The sequence below is a fragment of the Canis lupus genome, chromosome 3, assembly GCF_011100685.1.
Source record: "Canis lupus familiaris isolate Mischka breed German Shepherd chromosome 3, alternate assembly UU_Cfam_GSD_1.0, whole genome shotgun sequence".
In the NCBI taxonomy this organism is placed as follows: Eukaryota; Metazoa; Chordata; class Mammalia; order Carnivora; family Canidae; genus Canis; species Canis lupus.
This window is the reverse complement of record NC_049224.1, coordinates 76,125,418-76,147,179: the sequence shown is the minus strand read 5'-3', so window position 1 is coordinate 76,147,179 and position 21,762 is coordinate 76,125,418. Positions and strand designations below refer to the sequence as shown.

At 37.9% G+C, this 21,762-nt stretch overlaps 1 protein-coding gene and 1 long non-coding RNA gene across 2 annotated transcripts in view; one reads left to right on the top strand and one right to left on the bottom strand.

Annotated features, from left to right (window-relative positions):
* LOC102152443 overlaps positions 1-21,762 on the bottom strand; it is a 169,878-nt gene that overhangs the window by 60,869 nt on the left and 87,247 nt on the right. Inside the window, exons 2-3 of the long non-coding RNA XR_005357313.1 lie at positions 9,565-9,697; positions 4,652-4,747 (exon numbers count right to left, since the gene is read on the bottom strand). This is a non-coding gene — a long non-coding RNA (uncharacterized LOC102152443). The remainder of the gene's footprint in view (positions 1-4,651; positions 4,748-9,564; positions 9,698-21,762) is intronic.
* Positions 1-21,762, top strand: part of DTHD1 (death domain containing 1) — a 75,795-nt gene that overhangs the window by 50,129 nt on the left and 3,904 nt on the right. Inside the window, exon 10 of the mRNA XM_038533509.1 lies at positions 20,646-20,703. Within this exon, the coding sequence (XP_038389437.1) occupies positions 20,646-20,703 (58 nt within the window). The remainder of the gene's footprint in view (positions 1-20,645; positions 20,704-21,762) is intronic.

Here is a 21,762-nt window from a genome sequence, read left to right as displayed (position 1 = left end):
GCCTGTGTCTCTGCCTCTGCGTTTCTCATGAATAAATTTTTAAAAATTTTTAGAAAAGGGACTCCTTGGCAAATGCTTAGGGGAGGGGCAGAGACAGGCGATTAGTTTAGTTTTGAATGGAAAAAAAAAAAGGTCCTTGTGATAATTCACATTTCACAGGTGATCTTGTGAAAATGGTCACAAAATCAGTACATGTGAATATGTATGGTGGAAAAGAACCTTGATTTATCTCTAAGTCTTTCCTAAGTTGTGCTTCAAATTTCCTGCTTTTACAAAATATTCAAGTGAATTCAGCTCACACCATATCTATTTGTACTTTGGCAGCAGCAAGGCAAGTTTCATAAAACTCTCAAAGATTTTTTTTTTTAGGTGGAAGGAAGTGGTGTGTGCGTCTTAGTGTGCTTCTGAAATTGCGTCACATAGGTGATTGTGCCATTTGGTTATTTGCGCTAGGTTGAGTTGTGACTGCCTTTTATTCTTCCTGTCTGCGTAGAGGTTTTGCTTTGAAGGAGAGAAAGGCCCTGGGTCTGGCGGCTGCTTCTGTGGAAGTCGGTCAGGGGCCCTCTTTTCCCAGTCATATCTACCCTACATATTTATGTAAGCCATCTGTTGACCCAAGTTTTGCTTTAGCCTGAACTTCCTCTTTTTTTTAAACTGAACTCATGACATGTGATTTCTAGTAAATAATGATACTGCTTCAACACTTACTCTCTTACCACATTAAATAACTTGCTTTGTCAAAGGGAGGAAGCGGGCCCAGGGTGGCGGGCCATTTACTCCCCAATCCCCACCTTCTCAACCCTTTGGACTTCCACGGCCATCCCCCTGCCCTGTCAGGAATGTTTTCTTTTTTTAATATGATTTTTCCCCTAAGTGTATGAAATACTAAATAATAATCTCAACTACATACATGAGAAGATCAGAAGTGATGGGAAATGTTTGTGTTCACGGGCTCTTTAATTCTACTTAGGTTTTTTAGTTGTAATGATTTGCAAAGTTATTTTAAGGTTCAAGAATGACATGGAACTTCATATACCATTGCTAGCTATGAAGAAAGCATTTTACCAGGTGTATGCTTCTTAAATAAAACTGGACATGAGAAATCAATTTTGTTGGCTTGTGTGTGTGTGTTTGGCAGGGGGTGGGGAGGGGAAGGGGAGGCATCATGAACCTCATGGTGATTTTGGAATTTTCCGTAGCTTAGAATTAATTCTAGCCGTACACTAGAATTAATTATAATAACATGCATGTAGCCTTATGCTCCACCTCTATCAATTATGGAAGAAAGTCACTAAAATCTTGATAAGTAGAGATATTGTGTCAATTTTTTTTTTTTAACCTGTGAAATTTTTACAAAGCCTTCTCCCTCTTTCCAATGCAGCAGTTCTGGCTCCCCTTGGCTCTTCCTTGACATGCCTTCCATGCCTGCAATCTTACCTTCTTCTAAGCCATCAGAATGACCTTCAAAGATAGCCTTGACAAGGCCACTGAAAAATCTACTTTATATTTCACGTGAGACATTTAAGGAAGAAAGCGATCAAAACTGATTTAGTTAGAAAAGGGATCCTTTTTTGGAAGGAGCTTTGCCCACTAATTAAATCAGAAGAGAAACTTTCCCTTCTCTGGCTGCTCTCCTTCCTCTTTAACTACCCCACCCTTTTTTCTCCTCACCCTTTTCCTTCTCCCTGACTCTTCCCCATCTCTTCTTCCTTCTCACCTCTCCTCTTCACTCCCCCTCCTTCTCTCTTCATCCAAGGGAAAGTTTTCTCTGCTCAGCAGGTGGTATAACAACCAGGAATTGTGTCCCATACTATCTCCTATGGCTTTCAGGAATTCTTTTACAAAGAAAGCAGATAAATTCTTCGCTCTCTCAGAAAATTTTAATAAAAGAACTAATTGATATGTTCAGTTCTCCTAAAATCCAAACATTTAGTACATAAAAAATTATGTTTGTTAATTCAATCAATTTCTATTTGGTGAACTCCAACTGTAATGTTTTCCTGTAGAAATATCAGCCAACCTGTCAATGAACAAATACTAACTAAATGCTAACTATATGTGAGGTATTATGTAGGGCCTAAAAGATGATAGTAATATTGGACTCAAAGTCCTAGCTTTAGGAAATTACAATCCAGTTCAGGGAAGAAAGCATAAATACTCTAAAAGTTACAAAACAATGCTGGAGATAAATAATAGTTGAGTACAATAACCTAGGAATATCACAGGACAGGAACTGATGATTTGCTACAAATGAATGACCAAGATAGTAAGTGCTAGGTCATTTCAGAGAAGGGAGTGATTCCTGTGGCTGAGGTGACCCAGACACTTCACAGAGCAGGACACATGTAGAGAATGTTTATGTTCTGGAAAGGAATAGAGGAAGAGGCAGTGGGTTCCACACAAGAGGGATGGCATGAGCGGAAGCTTTGAACTGGCAAAGCGTAAGATATGTTTCACAAAAGGACAATGTGTAGATCTGTGTGATTTGAGTGGAAGAAATAAATTGAGTGGAAATAAATTGGGGAAAGATTATAGAGGGCTTTGAAAGCCTTGTTACATCAACCAAATATCTCTGTGTAGTTGTTATAGCTTAGGGCCTTCTGTCAAAAGGATATGATTGATTTCATGATGCAGAGAACATATGTGAAGCAGAGAGTAAACCAGAGATCCTTAGCATATGAGCAAAACAAACAAACAAAATCTCTCAGCCACTGGTATTCTTGAGATGTGTGGCTGTAATGAGGACGGAGAAGGAGGTATCTAATTGGTTTATAATTAAGCTTATCCTTTATCCTATAAGTAATGGCAAGCCACTGGAAAATGCTAACCGGGAGGGTGACATGATCAAATTTTGTTAGCATATCATTGTGGCAGTCTGTAAGGATAATTTAGGTGAGCTTAGCAAGAGTACAAGAAAGGACTAATGCAGTAGTCCATGGGAGAGAGGGTGATGGCCTGATGTTGTGAAGCCCATGGCTTCAGATGGCAAGCAGAGAGCAAAGTCAGAGGGAGACTTAGGATTGGAAACCAATTGGACTTAGTGACAGAGTGAATTTGTGTGGGGGTTGGCAGGACACCGAGAGGGAGGCAGTCATGGAGGGGCACTTCCTACCGTGGCTCCCAGGACACTGGTATGAGTGACGGCCCTGTGATACAACATAGTGTTTTACCGACTTGAGTTTGGAATTGTGTTCAAACTTGCATTTTATCTCTACTGCCCTGCACATGGCTCGAAATGATAGATGGTCATGACTTACTCCTTTCACTACTCTACACCATACAACTGACAGGGTGATTTTTCTCAAAAATGAAATATGATTTTATCAGTCTTCTAAAACTTATCAAATGACACTCTGTATCTGTGGATCCAGGTCCAAGCCACTTACCCTGGTGCATAAAGCCCTTCACAAACCCCTACAATTTTCCCTTCAGCCCTTTCATATTTACCTAATATCTTTTTTTTCTCCAGTGGCACTGAAGATCCTATTTCTTTTACACATTATGGTCTTAAACTACCTCAGAGGCTCTTCCCCCCACTGCCCTTGAGGAAGCCCTGACTCCACACTTAGCTCTATTTTCATCTCTTTGGAAGACGTCTTTACATTTCCCCGGCACAATTAGGCACTGCCCGGATCCGTAACCCTAGTACTTGGCATATGTAGTAAGGAATGGTCTCTCATCATCTTTGTATAATCATAACAGTACTGATAATAACTAATATTCATTACTCATTCACTATGAGTAACTTGATAAAGCATTTACGCATACTAACTCATTTACTGAAAGCATAGGCCATTGAAGAAACTGAGGCACAGAGGAGTTCACTCAAGGGAAAATAGCTGGAGAATGACATAGCTGCTGCTGGAATCCAGTTTGTCTGATTCCGGGGGTGGCGCTCCTAACCCTGATACCTAGCGAGTCCTTTGGTAAATGAGCTCCTCAGGGCTGGATGCATAGCTCATTCAATTTTGTAATCCCATCTCCCGGCAGCCATTCAGTAATATTTTTGTTGAACTCTCTAATGAATCAGTGAATGCATGCTGGGGAAATTGGTAAAGCAATTGAAGGAGGAGCCTTTACGTGTTTGCTTTCCCAGCTAATAGTTACATTTAGCAGAAGCCTGTCATGCCTTCAAAGGGATGACTAATGTGGGGATTTTATGGTTGTGGCCAGACCTGGAAAGAAGATGTTTGTGGCTATCCAGACCTTTCCCGGTAACATTCATATCACTCTTTCTGTTGGAAAGGCTACTCCTATCTATAAGCCAAAAGCACTAAACAAAACAAAGCAAAAAAATCAGGAAACTAGAAAAAAATTCTACAAAAGAATAGTGAAATTACATTTTCGAATTGAATTCTAGACCCTAGAAATTAGAATACGCTAGAAAAAATAATGCTCAGAATTGAATGGGTCCTTTGACAGGTCTTCAGGATTGACAAAAAGTCATTGAGATTATAATTTAACAGTTGACAATAAAGAGGAGGTCGTTTTATATAAATTTGAACGATGTACCTTTGATTTGTTGAGCTGCTTTTAAAATCGATAGTGTCTCCCCCATAGCTGCATTTATGGATCAAAGGCATCTGTTTTTGCCCGAATTGCTTGGAATAGTGAACAAAGCTTTAAGCATATTAGCAATAGTTAAACTTACCCAGTGTTTGCTGGTGTGCTGGGCCTGTTGGAAGTGCTGTGCATATTTTATATCATTTGAGCCTCACTGCAACTGTGGTATATGTACTGCTTTGCCCTTTGATTAAAAAAAAATGGAGACATTAATTTCAAATTTATATTTATCTATTCCAGACTGACTTTGACAGCTTTTCTTTGTGACTCCATGTTTATCCTATACATATTTCCTGAGTAATCCAGAACCTTGCTCGCTTTCTATCTGCAGCCATCCCTGAAAACCCTTTCCTTCTTATCTGTCCTCGCTCCTTAGATCAGTTGGGGGTTTCTTGAATCCATCTATCTGGTTACCAGGGTCCTAAAGCTGTCTTCTTAGTGATTGACTTCTTCAAAGGTTAGGAAATATTTGATCCCTTCCTCTTGACAAAGCCATAATCAGATAAAGCCCTAAAAAGAGCTATTCTCTAAGAAGCAATTGAAAAGAATAATGAAAAAAACAAAACATAAGCTCGGCTGCAGTAAAATGTGCACAGGTTTAGGACTAAGAAAGACCCGAGTTTAAACCAAGATATGGTTTGGGATTTCTTCTGGGATTGGCAGCAGTCTGATTCCATTTCCAAAAAAATTAATTTCTACCTTTATCTCCAAGCTAGACCACTCTCAGTCAGCTCTTCTTGCTCTAAACCTCGTTTTTATTGTTGTTTCTCCCCCATCTCTCTTACGTTAATCTTCCTTCTCTGTGGGTTTCTGATGGTCTTCAGATTTCTCTGTGTAGAAGCACTTCCTTTTATTGTGTAGGCCAAGCATTTCTGCCTAAGCCTTCAGGAAGTTCTCCACTGACTGTGCGATGACAATAATATTCACAGTGAAAACAAAAGGATATGTATTGACTGATGTTGGTGTCTCTTATTTATTTTAAAATTTTCTGTAGGGGATGGGGATTTTCAAAGGCACACAAAGATAGAGAAAATACGTAATGAATTTACATGGACCCATCCTCTTCTGCCATTTAAAAAAATATATTTTATTTATTTATTTGAGAGGAAGAGAGAATGTGAACATGAATAGGGGTGGGGGTGGAGGGAGAAGGAGAAGCAGGCTCCCCAATGAGCAGGGCTCCATCCCAGGACCCTGGGATCATAACCTGAGGTGGAGGCAAATACTTAGCCTACTGAGCCACCCAAGTGCCCCTGCCATTCTTGTTTCATCTAATACCACTGGGTTTTTTGTTTGAGTCTTCTAAAGCAAATCACAGTGACCCTATCACTTTACTTGTAAATAACTCTGTTTTCAAAGAGGGTAAGGACTTTAAAAAATCAATACCATTGCTAATGATATTAGCAATTATTACCTAATAGCATCTACTACCCAGTCCATGTTTTATACTTATCTACTAACTCAATTTTCTATTTCTGTAGTCAATTTGTTCAAAAACAAGATTCAAAAAATGTCCACACATTGCATTTGTGTCTCTTCCACAACTACTTGAATTGTCAGTGTAGGTCATGTCCTTTACAGACTTTATTTCCATCTACCCTCACAGCAGACTTTGGAGGTAGGATCTGTAGTCTCTGTCTCAGGGAGTTTAGTAAGAGAGTACACTGACTTGTCCGGACTTGTACTCCCTCCCAGGGCCAGAGGCTGCACAAGGATCAGACCTCAAAGTCATTCCTGTTTTGCTGTTCCATGTCCCCTTATTCCTTGAGCAAGCCAGATCATTGCTTATTTCACATCTGCCACTTTTATTACATATTCATGTTGCTCCTAATATACTTTGCCCCATCAGGGTGTTTGGCAATTCTAGGCCTTTCAAAGCCAGACTGGTTGGACCTTTTGTTGAAACTAAGCTTTGGAATAACCTCTGATGGTGGTTTCCTCTGTTATTTGGAATTTTTCTGCTTCTGAGGCAGAAGCAGACTTTATCATCTTGGTGTTAAATGCACAGTCACTTCTGAACAGCTTGACAAGGTCCTCTCTTTAATTCACGTGGTGACATCAGTTCATAACACCTCATTTTCAGAGCAGAGATCATTGCTATTCCTTTCACATGATGAAGGCTCCAGCTTTGTCTGGCTTAGGTTATGAGTTCACATTCCTTACTTTTTGTTGATGATTTATAATTCAGATTCCCTCAAAATATTCGCTATGGTTTTAAAAGAACAAAAATACTTTCCATATATGTTTATAGTAAAAGGTATGATTTCCAGCAAAAAAAGGGGATGTTCAGTTATACTGCTCTTTTTCCAAATTTTGGAATTGCAAGAACTTTTGTTTTGTTTTGTTTTTAAAGGATGGTAACATGCCAGCTTTAAATAAAATAGATTCACATGGTGAGAGAGTTACTCTCTTTCTAATCCTTTCCCTGACCTTCTGAGTACCTCTGAGCAGGTCTCAGGTTAGTGTTAGCATATTTTCACCTCTCTAACACAAAAGCTCCCCTGTTAACAAGCACAGAACAATTCTTAGGCTCAGAAATCTTGGGTGGCAACAGAATTCAGTAATATTGTTTTACTTGTATTTATTTTTCAGGTTTCCATGTGGTTATATAAGTGAAATTGTTTTCCCACTTATGACTGAAATATCAATTACTTTCTAAAATGTGTTTGTGTGGGTTAAAAAAATAATTTTAAGGAGAAAAATATTGAGTCATGACAGCTATTATTTTGAGCACTTAATACATGTAATGCCCTGCTTCAAGTTACATGATAGAACTCAGTGTTTCTGGGATGCCTGGCAGCCTCAGTGGGTAGAGCATATGCCTCTTGATCTCGGAATTGTGATTTTTGAGCCCCACCTTGGGTGTAGAGATGACTTAAATAAGTACATTTTTCTAACAAAGAACTCAATGTTCCCTTCAATGGCACTTCGAAACAGGTTACTAGTATCATGCCCATTCTGTAAACGAGGAAAACAAGGCACAAAGAGAATACTTTAAGATCACAAGATTAATATAGGAGCTGAGCTCTTTCCCTTCTCCTAATACTGGCTCCCAATCCCGAGCAGTAAAGCTGATCTATGTAAATGGTAAGCAGAACTCAAGAAATACTAGAATGGTTGAGTGAACATCTTGCCTTACAACCTTCAGTTTAAATACAAGTCTTAACTTAGAGGTTAAAAATAAAGGATCTGTATTCTTACAAATGTTAGTTTAAGTATTTTGGGTCAAATTATTTTACCCCTCTAAACCTCAGTTTCCTTATTTGTAAAGTAGACATAATAACAACTATCTCACAAGGTTGTAGATACAGTAGACTATACTGACATTATATGATATACTTTGAAGAGTTAGAGTAATTATCTGTACATGGTAAATAACAAAAAATAGTAGCTGATATTATCTGGAGGCAATACTATTCACTGTTTAAGTTAGGGCTTTAGACAAACCTAGGTTTCAAGACCATGTTATGTTGGAGAATTTACAGCTGTAAAATGGGGATGACAGTTATTTCAACTATTGTGGTGGGTTTGGAATGAAATAATAATTCCGTGTTTAGCCCACTTCTTGGCATTTGTCCTGTCTGGTATTCTCTAAGCTTCTTTTTAATTCTGTGGTTTCATGCCTGACATTCATTTGTGGAAATTCTCGCTGATTATTATTTCAAATATTTCTTCAGTTCCTTTATATATTTCTTCTCCTTCTGGAAGTTCTATTACACATACTTTTTTTTTTTTTTTTTTTGTCTGTGTTTGTGTGGTTTTTCCACAGTTCTTGGATGTTCTCTTTATCTCTTTTTTTCACTTTCATTTTTAACTTTGTGATTTTTTAAAAAATATTTTATTTATTTATCCATGAAAGACACACACACAGAGGCAGAGACACAGGCAGAGGGAAAAGCAGGACACACTAGCTTTAAATAAAATGGATTCACATGGTGAGGGAGTTATTCTCTTTTTGATGCAGAACTTGATCCTAGGACCCTGGGATCAGGACCTAAGCCAAAGGCAAACACTCAACCATTGAGCCACCCAACGACTGTGCCCTAACTTTGTGATTTCTATTAAGAGATTCTCAGCTCAGGAATTCCTTCCTCAGACATGACCATTTACTCTTATGCCTATCAAAGGCATTCTTCTTGGTCATAGTGTTTTTGATCTTTAGCAATCCTTTTTAGTTCTTCCTCAAAATTTCCACCTCTCTGCTTACTTTGCCCATCTGCTCTTACATGCTGTCCACTTTTTCCATTAGAGCCCTTAGCATAGTAATCCCAGTTTTCTAAAAATTTTTGGCCTAATAGTTCTAACATCCTTGCCATATCTGAGTCTTATTCTGATGCTTGCTCTGTTTCCTCAAATTGTGTTTTTTTTTTTCCTTTTACTATATCTTGTCATTTTTTTTCTTGATAACTGAACACGATGTATTGGGTAAAAGGAACTACTGCACATAGGCCTTAAGTAACATGGTAGAGAGGTTTGGGTGAGGGGAGGTGTTCTGTAGTCCTATGATGAGGTCTCAGTGTTAAGTGAGCCTGTCCCTCTGGACCAGGGACTTCACATGTGTCCCTTGGTCTCCCTCCTAGCCTCCCCATTCTGGGGAACAAGATGGTTAGAGTGGGCTGGAGTTGGGTATTTCCCTTCCCCTGTGTAGAAAGTTAGAGAGATCTGGAGCTGGGCATTCCCTCCCTACTCTCATCAGTTAGACTTTAATAAATCCCAGCAGATTAGGTTCTGGTTATATAGTTTCTACTAAGGACAGACCTTGTTAAGAGGAACAGAACTCTCTGTTTAAATACTTAAAAATGGTTCTCTTCCCCCTTTTCCTGATGGAAGTAGGGGGGATTTTTCTTAGCTTTCACTATGAGAACCCGGTTGAGGTTAATGGAGATAAAATTCACAGAAGTGTGTGAGTCCCCCTTGGCTGGATCTCTCTGAAGTTTTTAACCTAGATTTGTTCACATTAAGCCTCCACAAATTCATCATTTACAGTTCAAGTTTATTTACCTGGCACTGGATCTGGAGGCAGCTTCTGCTCATGAGTTTCTGCTCTGGTAAATTGTGATTCTCTGTATTTGTCTGTCAGTCTCTTCAATTTGGGAACAGAGATTCGCCCTGTGACCTCACTTGTCTGATGGATCTAAAAAGAGTTGTTGATTTTTCAGGTTGTTCAGCTTTTTTAATTGTTAAGACACAGTGGCAGCTTCCAGCTTCTTACATGCCTGATTGGATACTAGAAGTCTAGTCCAATTCTTTACACCAGTACCTCCTTGCTCAACGTTGATACTAGCTCAAATTTGATTTGTAGTCATGCTGTACTCGTAACTGCAGCACAAAGTTTTCTGCTAACATTAATCCTTGGTACCAGATTACTCCTTTGATCAATATTTTATCTAACTTATTTACAATGCAAAGCCATTAAGAATTCTATAAAAGTTGTATATTAGAAAGATGGAGAATATACAATCTACTATTATGATGCAATAAATGAACTCAAGTTAAGCAAATGGCAGTAATTACTTAGTTGCAGAGACCTCTATGTAGGCTAAAAACAATAAGAATAAGGAGTGAAAACCAGTATTTAATTATGGTATCTTAAAGGCTTCTGATAAAATCCATGCTAAAGATACACAGAAACATTCTAATTATATACACTTCTTTGATCTATTATTATTCATACACTTTCACTTGGTATCTTCTAACTACAAAATAAATGGTCTATTGACCAGAGACATTTGCAGTAGGTGTGTGGAGATAGGAAGAGTGTGAGAATTAAAACTGGATGGAGGAGTTGTTGCCACAAAATATTATAATAATTAACCAGTGAAAACCTCTTCATGCAAAAGTGCCACAGGGTAGATAAAGAAAGTAACATCAGCATGGCATTTTTGCTTGTTATATTTTACTGATATTGATCTGCAATGCCGGGTGGTATCCATGTTAGATGGTGCTTCAAGTGTCAGAAAGTTTTCATGTTACTTTACATAAAAACTGGTTCTTTAGTAGAGACCCCCTTAACTAGCAGTCAGGTAGAAATTAAAGAGGAAACATCTACTACTTGTTATTTCTATATCTGCTCATAGTAATAGTATTATTGTTGGTGCTCTTAGAATTAGCACCTGTTACAATTTAAAATAGAAAAATTCCTTCTTTAAAAAAAAAAGATTTTATTTATTTATTTGAGAAAGAGAGAGAGGGAGAGGAAATGGGGAGGAGCAGGGGGAGAGACACAAGCAGACTGTGCTGAGCACAGAGCCTGTTGCAGGGCTCTATCTCACGAACCTGAGATCATGACCTGAGCTGAAACCAAGAGTCAGACACTCAGCCAACTGAGCCACCCAGGCACCCCCAAATAGAAAATTCCTATAGGATTCAAAGATACCATCCTATTATGTTATTGTTTCCACTCATCACTTCAAAATATATGTGAAATAGTGACAAGGATTTGTAGTTGGTCTGATTTTCCCTTCCTTCTTTAAAAAAATTCTTACTTTTATACTAAATTTTGTGGATTATTTTGGTGATCTCTGTAGGAATTTCATCCCATCATTCTTGCTGAACTCCGTCATTCAATGCAAGTTTGTCCTAAGCTGGAAGACGGGTGAACAGTGATGACTTATGTTATCAAACAAATCAGCCCTAAAGGCAACCATCATGGCAGTTGTTTGCATCATGTTATTCCTCATTCTTGTTCTCATGTGCGTGTTTCCAGGGTGAGGTTAACTTGGTCAACACCAGCACTGTCCTAAGCATCCTGAAAGCACAATATAATGAGGGTGAATCCTGGCCAAGGTGGAAACATTATGTTTCTTTCTAAGCCCTATCAGAGACTAGATGGTCAGCAGTGGCTGAGCCCAGGTTGGCTGTGAGACCACAGGGAAAGGGAGGGTCTCCAGAGTTTTTTTTTTTTTTAATTTTTTAAAATATTTTATTTATTCATGAGAGACACACAGAGAGAGAGAGAGAGAGAGAGAAGCAGAGACACAGGCAGAGAGAGAAGCAGGCTCCATGCAGGGAGCCCGACGTGCGACTTGATCCCAGGTCTCCAGATCACAACCTGGGCCAAAGGTGGAGCTAAACCACTGAGCCACCCGGGCTGCCCTCCAGCATTTTTATATAATGGTAACACTCAGGTTACATCTTGCTATACTACATACAGCTATACTTACAGGATTAGCTTTAGTTACAAATGGATCTTTGGACAATCGCCCATGTATTAGAATATGGCAAGTGTATAAAGCCTCTCTGCATACAAAATGAGACTCTAGCTCTCTAAGACAGGTGTGACAAAAACAAGTGACTTTTGTTGAGTACCCACGATATGCAAGCACTCAACTGAGCTCTTCCATTTTACTTCAACCAAAGTACATTATTTTATTTCACTTAAAGCTCACTACAAACCTAAGAAGTAGATAAGATAGTGATAGTGAATTAAAGGTTTAGGAAACTGAGGCATGTATTGATTCCCAGGAACCAACAATTGACAGAGTGGGCTGTAAGTTCAGACTTACCCCAGAGCCTGAATGCTCAAGCAGCCTTGTATTTGGGAAAGAAAGCATTAGCTTTAAGGTTAATCACAGTAGAGTTCACTCACTCTCTCTGAGGTCCCAGTCATGACACCTCAACCACTCGTGAGCCTTTCTATCCTCACTGATCTGAGAGGAAAACAGTAAGAGCGCCTTCATTTTCCTCACAGTATTTTTGGCAAAGATAGATTAGATAACCAAGAAGAAAAAGAATTTGCAAATAACTCTGAAGTAGGCTCAGTTCTGAGAGTTTCAGAGTTGCCTGATAAATAGGGCTTAAGAGTTTACCAGCCTAGGAGATTATTTATATGAAAGTTGAGGTACTTTCTAGGTAAGAAATTAACCTGTGTTCCCTGGATCTGAAATAACTGAGTAAATGTGATATGACCTGATAGAGTTCCATTTGCAGGGTTCAGGTAGATTTGCCTAAAAGCACACATACATATCTACATACAACTCTTGAACGACATGGGGATTAGGGGTGCCGGCCCCTGCACAGATGAGAATCCACATGTAACTTTTGACTCCCTCAAAACTTAACTACTAACACCGTACTATTGACCAGATGCCTTACTCATAACATAAACAGTTGGTTAACACATAATTTGTATGTGAATCATATATTGTACTCTCACAATAAAGGGAGCTAGAGAAAGGCAAATGTTATTAAGAAAATCAGTAGGAAAATAAAATAAATTTACTATGCTCTATTGTATTTATCGGAAAAAATCCATGTATAAATGGATCCATACAGTTCAAACCTGTATTGTTCAAGGATCAGCTGTATATTAAGTATATAAATATACTTTATTAAATACATATGTATGTTAAATATTCTATGCTAAATACATAGCATATTAATACGTCTTAATATATATTTAAAGCATCTGAAGCTGTCAGAATAGAGTGCTATAGTTATTAGTGATATCTATTTCTCAGGCCCTTGGGTACATGATTGTGTCCTAAATAGAAAGCTTTTAATTAAAAACACAGAAGACCTCTTTCATTAAACTTTGTGACACAACAGGGCACTATCAACATTACGCTACTGTTATGTCACACGATGGGTAGGGAGCTACTTTCTTCATTCTATCATGTTTTACTACATGGCATACACACCAAGAGGGTTTAGGGTGGCCACTAGTGGAGAATTGCTTTGTGTAGGAAAAACCTACGATAAACTATGAGCTCCATATGGAGCAAGTCAGGTTCTGGGAGAACAATGGCAGGGCAGCAGGAGAACAAACCTATGCTAACCACTGGTGTGCAACAATTGTGCCTATGTGACACCTCTGGAGCAAAAGTGTAGTTTGGGTAGACACCATCATGGCACACTATACGGTAGTGCACAAGGTAGAGCCAGCAAGGGAAACTGTTGTGCCCACAAAAGAAGCATGGGTGGTTGCGTTACCTGGCTGAACATTGAGGGTTATCTAGTGGAACAGTGTGGCTGCCAAGAGAATAAAGCCTATGAGATCGCCTGAAACACTGGGAGAGGACTGTGCCAGAAGCTAGAGTTTCTGGAGGAGGAGGTGGGCACCAGACCTCAGTCATCTGTGTGACACCTGTCAGATAATTTAGGAATTAGAAATTATTAATACTATATCCCCATAGTATTAGGTATGGAAGAAACAAGCAGAATTTCACTTTGGTCCTTGTATTAGAGATCTTCAGCATTTTTTTTTGGAAAAAGATACTTCTTCCATTCTTCTGTGTATTCTGTAGGATACATTTAGGGTACAAGTAGAGAACTGATACAGGTTCTACTTGGTAGTGTTTTTCTAAGCGCAGCCACCATGCTTCAGTATCAGAGTCATCCAGTAGGCTTGCTATAAATATGCTTTATCTGACATTAATTGAGTTGAGCTGTGAGCTTATTTTGCCTTTTTCTTTAGATTAACTTTCATGAACATTAAGGTTTGAGAACTGCTGCTTTATTTTCTCAGTGAATAGAAGATAAAACTGCTGTGAGAGTAGCAGTTTGGGACAGAGTAGAGGTCTCACTAAGAGTAGTAAAAGTCTGAAATATCCTCTGTAGGGAATGGTGGGAGACTCTTCAGGGATACATAAAAATATTGCTAAGCAGCCCTGGTCCCTGCTAAAATAGCAGACTTAAAATTTATGATGATAATAATCCTCATGACTGTCCATGGAGGGTCCTCGTGGCTATGATGTATTTATTGAGGGTATTGTGTGGCAACCACATAGTAAATAGAAGTACTGAAATAGAAGAAGATATAGAAAAGGATATAATAGTTTCTATGAGCAGTGTGTCCACAAAGAGGTGTTAAAGATGATTAAAGAAGACAGTTGAGTTGATACAAACTTTATTTAATACTCCATGAAGTAGACAGTGTCAGAGAACAATAAAATGAGGTGGAAGGCAAGAAGCTTTTGTAGGACAACTAAAGAACAAGGAAGAGACAAATGGAAAATCTCTTATTGGCTGGGGCCACAGAGTAAATCCTGTTTGAGGGGAGAGGCCCAGAGTTAGCTTGGGCTTTGGGGATTGACTAGCTAGATATATTACCATTTCTGGCCAAGCAGAGCATTTACATGAACACAAGAATTATCTAAGTTTTGGTTTTCTGATATTGTACCCTGGGGATAAGACCTCCATCATGGACCTAAAAATTTATTTAAACAGAGGCACAGTCATGTTATGAAAGGGGCCTCCACATGCAGAGCTTTGGTTGACAGCTGGGTCTCCATTTTGTTGCTGCTTCTCTGCTCACATTGATACTGCAATTCTAGAGTAGCAGGAAAAATGCAGCCCCTGGTCATCACCAAACAGTCAGAATTGGAGAAAGTGGAAGCACTGGCGTCTAAGGAAGATTTCAAGCAATTCCTGCTTCCAGTTATCAGGAAGATGCAGGAGGACATTACATCTTGCACTCAAGTGCAGAGGAGAATTTATATGCAGAATAGAAGCAAGCTGTGGAAAGTGGACAGTCTGCTCATCCAAATAAAAACCCATGTGAAGGCCTCAGAGGAGAGCACTCTGGATCATCTTTAGAATCCAAATGATAGAGTTGAGGAGTGACCAAACAAGGCAAAGAAGGCCAAAGAGAAGGCCAAAGAGATTCCAAAGACGGCAGTGAGGTATTGATGAACTAGTCTGGGAGATACAGAAAAGCAAATAAATCATCTCGGAGGATCAGCAGTTTATGGCCAGTGGCTTCTGGTCAACTGATGGAGATTGACACCATGGAGAAGTTGAAACGCGTGATTCTTTTTTTTTTTTTTTTTTCCTCTCTCTCTCTCTCTCTTTTTCCCTCTCTGTTTACATGCTGTCGTCACTTATACCATGTGTCTGTTATGGTTGGTCTGTGGTTGATGACTTCAATATGAATTTGGATTGTTAAATGTTTTGTGTGGGGAAGTAACTTTTTTTTTTAAATGCTCTCATATAAGAGAATTAAGGCCTATGTTGTAAACTCTTACGAGAGTTGTATTTGTTCCTGGGCTTTGGTTTTCCTAAATGTTGAGGTGCTTTGCTCTTTCTTATATCACTAGACAGCTGCCTGGAACTTTGGGTCTTCATGCGACACATGAGGCTTAGAATTGAATTTCTCCAGCTCTGGAGGTGCTGCAGGAGCTACATTACTGCAGAAGACAACTTCATTCAGCAAGTGCTAAAGAAGCTGCACAGGAGACCAGACTTCAGTTGGGGATGTGGATGGGGTTGCTATGGCTAGGACTGATGAATCAGAAGAAGAGGCAGAGGATGGTATTGCCTGTATTTTGAAACTTTAATTTTTATGTGAGACCAAAGAAGGTGAGGTGTGTTTTGTTCAACATTTAAATTTCATGTGACACACTGACATAACTGTTAGGTCAGCTTGTTCGCACAGCTTACCTCAGCTCTAATAGACATGGAACCTAGACAGAAAACAAGATCTTAGTATTCTATACAAGTTGACGGAATACTCTGATGCATTTCATTTCTTCAAAAAATGAAAGAGATATTTACAAAGTCTCTCAAGGGTCTGAGGAAGAAAAGTGAGGACTCTTTACATTGGATCCTACACTGGACAGAGAACAGGTTTCTTCAAGGTTCCATAAGCAGTCCAGCCTTAAGTTCATTTATGTTGCAGAACTGATAAGATTTGGAGTCAAAATGGTATGATGAGGGCGGAAAAAGTTGCCATGTTAATAAAACTATTCATTTGCTTGAAAAAATAAAAGGATACAATAAAGTACTGAAAGCCTAATTGGCAAGAGAAAACAGGCATATATGAATGGCATTAACAACACAAGATAATATTATGTTAAATTTTATTATGATAAATTTATTATGATAAATTGAGTGATAGTACAAAAAATACCAAATACGAAACCAGGGACTAGAGTAGTTGATGAAGGAGGTGGAATTTGGTGCCTTAAAAATATGGTAGGTTTTGTAGGAGCAGATCGTTCAAATCGAGAGAAGATATCATCCCATAAATGGTTTATACTACTCAAGCATACAATACCATTTCCAATGCTATGAGGAATTCATATGGGGACAAGATACCTTATTGGTTCTCAAAGACATTCCAGTCTAACAAATAGAACCAAGGCTGATCATAGAAGGTTCTTGGAGTGGTGAAAAGCACAACGAAGGGAAACTTGTGAAGTTGCCACAGGAAATAATATTAGGTAAAATAATAAATGTGCTCAACAAGTTTGATCCACAAAAAAGATCAAGAATGGCACATATATGAACTCGACTAAAAAATGGTTTGCTTGCTTTTAAGAATTCAGTAAAAGGGTTGTATTTAGGCAACATGGAACGAGTAGTCAGTAATTGAAGGAGTCTTAACAATGGCCTGTAAAGTTGAAGACAAAAATACCCATTTCAGGTGCGAATGACTTTCTTCGGTTCCATTGTTTTTTTAGCTGCTTTTAAATTAATGAAGCCTGCACTGCACTTAGCAGTATAAATAAGACACATCTGTCTATATCAGAATTACTTACAATTTTATACGGATGCCTTTGAGAGGCTAATAGTGAAGGGAAAACTGCTATTTACACCCCACTATACTCTTTTACAAGGTAGGTGTGTATTATGGAGAGCTTGGTAGCCCGGGTTAGATTTTTGCCAACAATCTCCCTGGATACGGCATGCTGAACAACATGGCATTTAAGAAGTTATATTTAGCAGAATAAAATACATAGTATTAAGATAAAAGCAGGTAGCATTAGAAGAATAGTCCATCCTCCTTTGCCAAACGGTAGAAGCTGAGAAGATGTAACAGAATGATACCTTTGGCTTACAACAAGGAGGAAAGGAAATTAGGGAAAAAAAAATAGTCTGTACCAATCAGGAAGGCATCCAGGGAGCCACATGTCGATCCTGGGAGTCTGTGAGAGGGCACATGACACAGGACGTGCAGAGGCTTCCCTGTTCTGCCTGGAGCTGAGCCTGAGCACTAGTGAGATTTGAAAGGTGGGGTGCAAGGCAAAAATAGTGCACAGACAAAAGTCATGCAAAAAACAAAAAACAAACAAACAAGAAAGACAGAAACAAAAACAAAAACAACAACAACAACAACAACAAAAAAAAAAAAAAAAAAAAAAAAACAAGGGAAAGGGAAGAAAAAGGAAGGGAAGGGGCACTGAAAGTCCCTGACAAAGAGGCAGAGTAGGAGACCAGCATAGTGCATTCAAGTCTAAAGAGTCCGAGAGTTTTGTGCTGCTACGACCTACTGCTTCTACGGTTGGATGCCGGAAGAAGGATAGGCTGGAATTTTCATGGATGTGAAAAAATACATAATTTAAACACTAGAATCATTCTTGGTACACCAAGATGCTATGAGACTTTTTCTGAAGAAAGAATGACCAAGGGGGACAATTATTTATACAAAGAAAAAACACAGTGTCTCTTGTCTCAGATGAAATTCAGGCCATATGCCCTTTGATGGGAAATATAGAATCTGCTTTACTGCTTAAATTGATCTCTCTCTCTCTTTTGGGAGGTTTAAGCAAGTAGTTGATGTTTCAAAGATTATGTGCAGTTTGCAGTTTCACAGTATTAATATGCTTGAACTTTTGTTGTTCTATGTTATTTCCTAATTTTCTTCCATCAAAACTTTTTTTAAAAAATATTTTATTTATTTATTCATGAGAGACACACAGAGAGTGTGCCTCTGAGAGAGGCAGAGACACAGGCAGAGGGAGAAGCAGGCTCCCTGCAGGAAGCCCAATGTGGGACTCAATCCCAAGACCCAGGAATCACCCCTGAGCCGAAGACAGATGCTCAACCACTGAGCTACTCAAGTGTCCCGCTTCCATTAAAACTTCTTAATGGAAATTTTATATACGTGTTTATGTGATGTCTGTGACACGAATACCTACAAAGTATGACTTTCAGATTCAGCCACTTATATTGAAATCACCCTTTGAACCAGCAGTTCACACTTGGATTATCCTTGTATTATTGCTTCAAAGTAAGCATTTTTTAAAAATTATTTTGAAAAGTGTTGAAACATATGTAAGAATTGCCTTTCATCAGGCACTTGGCCATTCAGTAGTTTAGAGCAGACAATATTCAAATTTAAGAAAATTTTCACCTTTTATCTTAAATGGTGGTAGAGTCTTTGAGAGCATTCTTACAGGGGTGAGGTGTTTATAGCTAGTGACATTTTCACAATTAATATTGGTGCCACTAAATGTTATACGAATACATGGTCATTAAAAATTAACTTTGAGGGACACCTGGGTGTCTCAATTGGTTAAGCTGCTGCCTTTGGCTCAGGTCATGATCTCGGGGTCCTGGATTGAGCCCCATGTCAGGCTCCTTGCTCTGTGGGCAGTCTGCTTCTCTCTCTCTCTCTCTCTCTCTCTCAAATAAATAAATAAAATCTTTAAAAAATTACCATTGACTACCAGTCTTCATTTTCTGAAATCTTGTATGGCTGTCAATATATTGGTTCATATGTCTTTATATGTATATTATTTTGACCATTTGGACAGTATTAATGAGAAATACTAGATTTTCAACAACTTTATTATTCATATCAGTACCTTATGTAGGATCACTGAAATATTCTTTAGGGTGAATGTATGCAAAATGTGTTTCCATCATAAATTACTACTGTATTATTTTCTGTCATGAGTGCATGTGTATATATACATAAATCTATATCAGGTTTTATAGACAACCTTCTAAAACCTTACATGAAACTTGGGGAATTATTTGTAGAAGGTATTTTTTCCTTCAGTATTATCTGTATTTCCCAAAATTTTCCAGATAATTAAAAGGTATTTAAACTTGCTCTCTGAAAAAAAAAGGGGGTTTTTATTGAAATGATTATGAATTCATAGGAAGTTGGAAAATAGACTACAGAGAGGTCTGGAGTATTCTTTACCCCATTCTTCTCAGTGGTTACATTTTACATAATAACTACACGGGCAATATCAAAACCAAGAAGTTGACATTGATACAACGTGTTTATACAGTTCTAGGCCATTTATTCATACCTGTAGATTGTGCAACCACTGCATTCAAGTTACAGAACAATTTTAACATCACAAAGATCTCCCTTGTGTTACTCCTTTATGGTCATCTCCCACCATCTGTAACTCCTGGCAATTTCTAATCTATTCTGTATCTTTATAATTTTGTAATTTCAAGAATGTAATATAGATGGAATCATAGAATATGCGACCTTTTAAGACTGGAGTTTTTCACTCAGCCATCAGGCTGAGGTCCAAAATTGTTGCTCGTATCAAGGATCTGTCCTTTTTTTTAACTGAATAGCACCCTATAGTGTGGATGTCCCATAATTTGTTTAACCATTTACTACTGCAGGAAATTTTAATTGTTTCCAGTTTGGGGCTGTTACAAACAAAGCTTCTGTGAACATCTGTATGCAGGATTTTGAGATTTTTTTTTTAAATAAATCACATTTCAGAGCTGAGACCAGCAAGGTAAATAAATTGTCTAGAACACTTAACAGTTTTCCAAACCCAGATGTTGCTACTTTATCTCCTTGCTGTTTCCATGATCCCATATTAACTGAGGACAAATTGTTCTGCAGATAGTGGAGAAAAGTAATGATTATATATTTGAAGATTAATGATAAAATATTGGTTTTATCTGCTCAAAAATATGATTATTTTTGGCATCATGTATGCACATTGATTCATTCACTCATTCACAAAAATTATTGTTAGAGAACTCAGGCCTCATGCTGAGTGCTGGGGCAGAGAGGTGCCTTCCCCAACAGGGCTTTTACAAAATGTTGCATTTGTTGCATAGAGGTTAGCTTGCCCTATGTTTGTTGGTTTTAACAGTTTTAAATTTTGTTGGAACATATTCAAAGTTAACATGACTGCCATACTAATATTTCAATGTGTAGTCTTAAATCTAAATTTGCTGAAAGATTTGGGTTAATATATTTTACCTTATCAAAGAAATTGCTGAGCATGCATGCACAAATACACAATCTACTTTTGCAAGGTGTGCAATTCAGTACTTCTTTTAAATAGGGGTGAGGTTCAAATGGATTTTTATTTGTAGATTGTTCACAAATTAATGATTTCTTCTGCTTATTCTGTGTCCTTTTGCTCCAATAGCATAAAAAATTAATCAACCGTCCACAGAGTACCAAAAGAATTTCTACCGATCCTGTAGGTAAGAAATATTTGCTCTGTCTGCCTTACAGCGGCACTATTTTTCCTCTTGTATTTTATATGTATGTGAATCATTGTATAAAAAAGGATAGAGAAAGTGACTTTGCAATTAGATAGTCATTATATTTATCAGCTTAATAAATCAACTTTCCTTTGAAAGTCATGCACGTATAAACCAAAACATTCTTAAATATGGGTGGAATTAAAATTGCTAAAATCTACAAGAAATATGAACCCTGCTATGTATTATTTTACTAAGATAACTAGTAACTGCTTAGTTTGGTAAATAAAAAACTACAGTTTGTTCTGAAATGTTGACAATTAAATTGTGAATCAAAGTGTGGCCACTTTAACTCTACATTTGAGGCCAATGGATTTTAAATAGAGATATGTTAGTATGAAACTAGAAAAAAGAAATATCTAATAGTTGATTGTGGTTATACATAATTCAATTACATAACAGTGATGAAGACTTCAGGGTAGAATTTGACATTTTTATTCTGTTTTAGCCTTTGAAACAATCCACTTTATAATGTTATAGGTCACTAAATAATTTACGGGTCTTCAATTTGATCTTGGTCTTCAAAGTATATCAATGAGTCTATTTTGATTAATGTGTCAGACCCACCACTGATGGCATAGCATTTCATTCAGGGATTACCTTTATAGATTGTTCAGAAAATGTGCAGGCTTTACTGAATTACATTAAAAGTGAGGATAGGCGTACACCTTAGTGTTATACACTATCTCAGAGGCAATAAAAACCATTTTCAAAGAAAGAGCAGTTGATGTAGAAAAACCAAATTAAAAATACGAAAGCCGAAACCAAGAAAACCCAACAAAACAAATTAAAAAAGAAAAAAAAAAAAAAACAGTAGTAGTAGATGAAAGCCTGGTGAGTTTAATAGTGGTGTTAACTTTTGAAGAATTTGATGTCTAAAGAAAAGTATTCTCTCTGCCATTGTTAACAACCACCAGAGAGCACAAGAGTATAATGATCTTTCCTGTGTGTACTAGGAAGTCCTGGGTTGTGACGGCGTGTGGTCTCTCAAAACCAAGC